The 7,774-nt window shown below is 27.9% G+C and overlaps 1 protein-coding gene across 1 annotated transcript in view; it reads left to right on the top strand.

Moving 5' to 3' along the window:
* LOC119674698 (protein Optix-like) overlaps positions 1 to 4,975 on the top strand; it is a 5,383-nt gene extending 408 nt beyond the window's left edge. The window contains exons 2-3 of the mRNA XM_038085854.1: positions 1,343 to 1,461; positions 4,722 to 4,975. Of these exons, the coding sequence (XP_037941782.1) occupies positions 1,343 to 1,461; positions 4,722 to 4,975 (373 nt within the window). The remainder of the gene's footprint in view (positions 1 to 1,342; positions 1,462 to 4,721) is intronic.
* Positions 4,976 to 7,774: the final 2,799 nt, after the last annotated feature.

Here is a 7,774-nt window from a genome sequence, read left to right as displayed (position 1 = left end):
ATAATATTCCTATGTTTATTTGGATTTCGACAATAAAACTAAGTGAATGAAACTTATCATACGAACGTTTCAATTAATGCAATCAGCTTAAACTAGATATAAATATATAGTTCCCTGTTTAAATTTGTATATTATTCAATAAATATTCAATAAATATTATTATATATTCAATAAATTTGTGTTACATGTTACAGTTACCAACTTTTTAACTACAGACAGTTCCTCCTCAGTTGTTGAGTTGAGGTTGTTAATACTCTTAACTTGCAATGCCGTTTAAACGATATAGATATATCCAAAGTGACAGAATGTCGTTTTTGCTTGAAATGGAATGGAGTTTGTAGTCATATTATTTGTGACTTTTCTGCTTTGGTTTGGTAAAAAAATATTAGGAATTTTTCTATGATCGATCAATTATCTTTCATTTGGTAAGGGCCAGTTGTCACGCTAAAGATCTATTATGTCAATTACTAAAAAGTATAATTTACAGGAATTATTATTATAATTTAAATATAATATATAAATATATCATTTTCAGCATACTCGTATTTCAAGAGTAAAGTAAATATATGGAGAATTTTCAGGAAATAGTGTTTTAAAAATATATTTCAGTTATGTTATTTCAGAATATATACTAGGTTGTGAATTAGTGAGATATAAAACCATTATTAGATTATTTAATTGTTCATACTGTTACATAAAATTTTAACAATTTCACAAAAAATTTAAACAATACTGCAGATAAGTAAAGCTTGTTAGTCGCAGAGACTTTAATATTTTTTTTCTTATAATAATACACTTTTTCCCTTTAACTTAATGTTTGGCTCCTATAGGGATTTGTGTATAATCTTTGAAAAATAGTGCTTCAAAAAAGCACATTAATGAAGTTTTCACAGCCCATTATTATTTTGTGGTGGAGATGTGTATATAATTATTTTCATTGAGTTAAGGTTGTCGTTTGTATTTAATAGATAGTATTCTACATTTAACAAACATAATTTTGAGACTGACTAATGAATGATATGATAATATGATCAGCGAAAATTTTGCGTTTTCAAAGTTAAAAAAGTGACTCAGAGGGCAAAACTACATAACAATTGAAGAGGTTATGTTCGTTTAAATGTCCTAAAGACTATGAGGTAGTTTACTGTTTAGAATAATCAAATAAGTTGGAGCATAGTTAAGAAAAGAGGACATTGTGACAAAAATAAATAACAACAAAATAAATAAAAATAAGAACTATTCCGTTGGAAACAAATTTTTATTTTGTTATAAAAGTATAATATCATGATCTATCTGAATTCAATTGATTTCGAAATATAAATTTTTTATTTTTTCTTTACAGGGAACTTTATGCAATAATAGAAAATCATAAATTTACAAAGGCCTCATATGGAAAACTTCAAGCAATGTGGTTAGAAGCGCATTACATTGAAGCAGAGAAACTGCGTGGCCGATCGCTAGGTAAGTGAATATATGGTTAGGAATTAATATTTAAAAGATACCTTTTACAAGACAATTTTTCTTGCCAAGAGAGACGCGTCTTTATGGCGAAAAGAAACTATTTAAAAGTTAGAAGAGTTTAAGTAGAAACGAAAAGACAACAACAAAAATTTAGTTAATTTTATTGATATTTGGCTGACCATAAAACGCTGTTTCGAGTATTGCCATCCCACTGACAATGAAAACTAACTAAATTTTTGTTGTTGGCTTTTCATTTCTATTTGAACTCTTCTATTAATTTTTTTTTTGTCATATATGTATATATTTTTCAAGAGAAATGGAAATAGTTTACTTTTTTCATAATTAAACGAAGAAACTAGATTCTGATCATTTGAAAACAAGTGCATATGTACTTATGCTACCACCATATTTTTTTTTCTTTTAAGTATAGTTGTCACCTTACAACTCTACTCGACTTTGTTTTTCCTAAGCACTTGTATTCTCGTTGTCTCCATTGAGCATTATTGGACACCGCGATTTCATTTTAAATGTGTAAACTCAATGCTTTCGAACCTGGTATGTCTTCTATATCATATATATCATTTGCGAAGATATACAAAATGTCCTATATAATGCACCTTAATATTCACTACTAGAAAGTTTCTTTTCTATTCATATCACATTCCTTCCACAACATGTTTTCAGCAAATAACGGCAATCATAGTACTATATTGATTTGTCTGTTCGGTCACTAATTTTATGATTATATCTAAATTTTTAGCTGTGTAAAGATTCATCCAAATTTTTAATTGTGTAAAGATTAAAGTGCCGTTGTTACTGTGAAGAGCAAGTAATATTATATTTTGAATTATATCATATGGTGTGAATCAAAATGAAATTTCTGGTGTTAATTTATTCATTTCAAAATGTTAAAATTCTCTACTTCATTATCCGAATATTATTATCTCAGGACATCGACAACAGTACACGATATGTTCTTTTCACGAGATCACTTGCTCGCGTGGAATTGATATATTGCAAGTCATTGTCATTGAAGTATTATTTGAATTTGTTAGATCTAAGTTTAGTCTCTTTAATGGTAGTGACAGAAAACGGTATATTCAAAACGAATTTTAATTTTAGTACCATTTACTGCTTGTAAAATAGTAAGTTTGGTAAATGCATCAATCAAAAAAATGATATATTCAATTTTTTTTTAAATTAACCAATATGAATAAGATGGGGGTATTAAACGAAAAGGAGCTTTAAATCTATAAAATTGAAATCGCAAAATAGAATATTTACTAATGACTTCTGCAGCAGTTGCTGTTATTGTAGATATACCAACATATTTTAACATATTCACACAATTATACCTATTCGGAAACCCTGCTACTTGTCAAAAAGTAATGTCTCATCACACTATGATAAAAACTACAATAAAAAAAACAAAGTAACAGAATTTTCTATAGATCTCTGATAATGGATATGTAGAAATATCCGAAACACCTGTATGGTCAGCCAAGAATTTATTTAATTAAAAAAATTTCTTTTGAACTTGGATATTTTCTCACTATTATTACTAAAATTTTATGCAATATATCGTTATTCGTTATACTTTTGTAATATACTAGTACTTGATTCATGCTAATTTATATAAATTATTATTCCATTTGAAAGTTGTATAGATTGGTTTAATTTTTGTTAATATCAAATTTTTCGTTAAGGCAATACTAAATGGATCCTTATCAAATTTATTATGATTTTAAGGTATCACAAGCAAACTTAATAGTTGTCTTTTAATGACAAGAAAAAAAAAAGTAATATAAATTGGCGATTCTACAAATTTAGTACTTTAAAAAAATATGGTATATAATATTCACTAATAAAAAGAATTATAAGTAGTAATAAGTAAGGGCTTATGATGAAGGTATGATGAGTAAATAATACTTTTGTGTAGCTACCGACTTATGTTTGTTTTATTATAAATTAGTACTATATAAAATCTTTGGATTATAATTAAGCTGATTGAATATTAAAAGCAATAAAAGTGTATTTTTTCGGATCTAGATCTATATGTAGCAGATGAAAAATGAATAATTAATTTTCTTACTTACTGTATAAGAGAAAGTATTTTTATTATTTATAAAAGTATTTTATTCGAATCTGTTATATGACATTATTTGAAATCTGTCTATAAGAAACGTTCGTTATTGACAACACTTTACGTTTAATATTAATGTTAAATAATATAAATTTTAACAGTTACCATAGATTATTCCAATTTCAAGAAATATCTATTTATCATACATAAATTCATTAATTGAATTTGTTTCAAAAAGTCGAAAATTATATATACATGAGTTTATTTTTTTATAAAAATTCATCAAATTGGTTTCATATGTCGCATTAATACCAGGATCATTTGGAGCTCAACAAGAAAAGTGGAAAAGATTCGAATGCAAATATAAGTGATATCTCACTAAAATTCTGGACTTCATGTGAGAAGTCAATGTGAATCTTAATTATGCTATAAATAGTTTCTTCATATTTTATCAGGATCGGTTTAGTTATGAATACAGTTTCTACATTGTCTAATGAATCCGAATTAAGTTGTTTGTGAAATTTGAAATTTATTGAAGATTTATTTGTGAACAAATTAGAATTATGACTTATTCGATAGCAAAATTTTTTAAATAATTTGTTCAATTTTTTTAAAAGCCGAATTATTTCACATAGTTTTCACAATTCCGAATCAATTTAGTATGTTTATTTTTATATTAAATTTTTTTTATAAAAAAGGAAAGCTGCTTTTGTTGTACACGTAATATGCAAAACTGAAATCTAGTTTTTTTAACCCAATTAATAACGTAATTTTTAAACAACATAATTATTACCACATTAACCCTTTATACAGCTTTTTATTTGTACCAAATAAGAATTATAATTTATTCGATTTTAACACTATTTGAATGGCTTAAACGATTTTTTTAGTATTCCAACAATTTGATACAAATGAGTTTCGTATAATGAATATTAGTAATATTAAAATTTAATAAAGATTATTGAAAATATGTATTTATAAAAGCAAATCAGTATATTTTCTTGCTGTTAAAATTAGAATTCACTTGTTTAGCGCTGTAAGATATAAGGTGATTAAACTTATATCTTACTTCGTTATATATATTTTCATTAATATGTTATTTTTTTTAAGAACAGCCATATTTAATAAAAATATCAGAAAAAAATTAAATAAATACCTGTTTCATATTAATTTTTAGGTCCCGTTGATAAATATCGTGTGAGAAAAAAATTTCCTCTTCCTCCAACAATTTGGGATGGAGAACAAAAAACTCATTGTTTTAAAGAGCGTACAAGAAGTCTTTTACGCGAATGGTACCTTCAGGATCCTTATCCAAATCCAACGAAAAAACGTGAACTAGCAAAAGCAACAGGCCTTAATCCAACACAAGTTGGTAATTGGTTTAAAAATCGTAGGCAAAGAGATCGTGCAGCAGCTGCAAAAAATAGGTAAGTTAATATGCCTTCTTAAATGAAATCTTTTTAATAGATAATAGTTAATTGAATAATGTAATCAATATCTTATACTGGTATAATGACAACAATTAGAAGGGAATGCAATTTCAAAGCACCGTGCTTTGATTATTATTATTGATACATGAGAATAAAGGCATTCCGCACATGAAGCTATCACAATAAATTAACACTAAAGTAGTTAATTTATGATATCATATGTTAACTTCTTGTAAGTTTGTAAATATATTGTATCATATTTACATATAAAACTTAAACTATGATTGTATTTAAACCACAAAAGCCACTATTTTTTCACTATATACACACCACATTAGTTTTAATAATTTACGTACATACATACCTATATTACATACATACATACACTCAACATGCAACTTGACAATACGCACCTTCGCCTACATTGAAATATGTTAAGCTCCAAAGCACTGTGCGAAATTTGAGACATGAGCTAAGAAATAAGAAATCCAGTGTAACTGCCGGCAATCCGATACCTTCAGTTACTACAACATGGTTACTGCCATCATACATAAGTTATATTTGTAGCTTCTACATCACATACACCATACATCACATACTAAGATACTAAGATACTTATGCATACATTTATGTACTATGAAAGCTTTGAAGCATTTGGTTGCATGCAGATGCCGCCCGTGGCGTTTCAACTTCATTGAACCGTGCCGAACACACTTTTGGCGGCAATTGTTTTACAAGCGTTCTCAATTTCTGTTTTGTGGTTTGATGTTCCCACATAAAAATGACCGCCGCGTTTTCTGCTCCTACAAAGTATTTAATAAATTATTTATTGTACACCGTCGTCGTATTTAAACAACTACTGAATTCATTTGTACTTGTACTATGTGTGAAAATTAATAATAAAAAATTATATTTCTAATTTTGACAAAATTAATAAGGCATATGAATACATAATTTTTATTTAGCTTATTATATACATTTTTGGACAATATAAATTTTATTTGTTTATTACGAATAAAAACATAGTAACAAACATTATTATTATATTAAAAATTATGTTAGTTAGTTAAATGGTTAAGGTGGAGGGAGGAATCCACCGCTATAACCGCTCGTTATAATGAGTACAAGAAGGTCAAGCTATAACCAACCATAAGCATCAATAAATGCGAGAATCTGACTAATCCTAATACTGGAGATATCGCTGAGTGTATTTTAAGGCAGGGGTCCTCAAAAAACTTGAGCGTAGTTCTGGTCAAGACTGGACATAGACACATATAGGTATTCTGGTGTCCTTTCTTTGAGACCCGAGCCTAGCTCAATGCCGTTCTATGAACCAGTTCGCTATAAAGACAGATATTAAACTCAATACCTCTGATTTGCTTATGTGTATCAAGTCAGAGGTTCTACATTTGAAATATATTGGTCATATAGCCCTTGATCTGACTGCAATAACGATATGGGTCCACTCACTATTTGTCTGTCGCAAAAAATGGTCATAAATCAACCTCCGACCGTAGCTTGTAGGAACAGGGATTGAAATAAGAGTTTCCGTAGAGGTACCCAGTCTAGCAAGTTCATTTGCGTGCTTATTTCCTTACTAAATTAGAATGCCTAAGAACCCAAACTAGAGTTAACTTGGACCTATCACTTAGTGCGTTAATAAATTCTCTACATTCTTGCACTAATCTGGATAAAATACAGACCACTGATAAAGCCTTTATTGCTGTCTGAGTGTCAGTAAGAATATAGACTTCTTTTCCACGAAAGTTCATGTTTAGAGTAAATGAACATGCTCTAGGGATGGACAAGATATCTGCCTAAAATATTGAGGTAGAATCGGATAGATGATAGAATTTACTAATCCTTAGGTCAGTAGAAAAGATTCCGGCTCTAACACCTCTGTTCATCTTAGATCCGCCGATATATACTATCGTTATCTTTCATTTCTTTTGCTTTACACTCTGATTAATAGTTCTTAATAAAAAGATATGTTCAAAAGCATTGATCAGGCAGCAGGGTCGTATGATAACTCTGATTAAAGGGTTGTCTGATAGCTTAGACCCAAAGAATATTGTTTGGTTTTACACCATAATTTTTACTAATAGAATTCTTATCAAGAAATAAAGCCAATGCCGTTTTTAATTGAAAATTAATATAGCTGATTTACTGATGACATTAAATGGTGAAAAATGTAGCAAAAAATGTATTGCTAAAGCTGATATGCACTTAATTTTTTTTGACCTGATTAATATTCAGTATTAAGAAGTTCTATATATTGAATCTGATTACAGATTCAATATTCACAGTTTTGTTTTTCACGCCATTTGTATGTTTCTCAATAAATGGTAGGAGAGTAGAGAAACCTTTCCACTCCACTTAATATTATATTTGTCATTCCATTTAGATATATTTAAAATTATAAAAATCTTAATTTCCTACAATTTTTCTGAATATGACACAGATCGATTGTGGTATTCCCTAAATTATTATTGTAAACAAAATTTCTCTAAAATGTAAAAAGTATTTCTATAATACATAATGTCTCTTAGAGTAGTAAGAAATATAATACTTATTACCTTAGATATATCATCTGTAATGTAACTTCTTTACAAGTGGCAATCGGTGTTTTCCAATTCTAATATCATTATTAGAATTATTATTAATATTAACGGCTTTTAGCCAAAGCAAACTTCACCACTTTAATTTTAAATTAAAGTGAAGAAAAATAGTATTTTTATATTAAATGAAATGTATGAAAACACTTTCAAACCTATGCATTTTTTATGTTTTGAGTTCAAGC

This window comes from Teleopsis dalmanni, chromosome 2 (genome assembly GCF_002237135.1).
Source record: "Teleopsis dalmanni isolate 2A chromosome 2, ASM223713v2, whole genome shotgun sequence".
NCBI lineage: Eukaryota > Metazoa > Arthropoda > Insecta > Diptera > Diopsidae > Teleopsis > Teleopsis dalmanni.
This window is presented reverse-complemented; position numbering and strand designations above follow the sequence as displayed.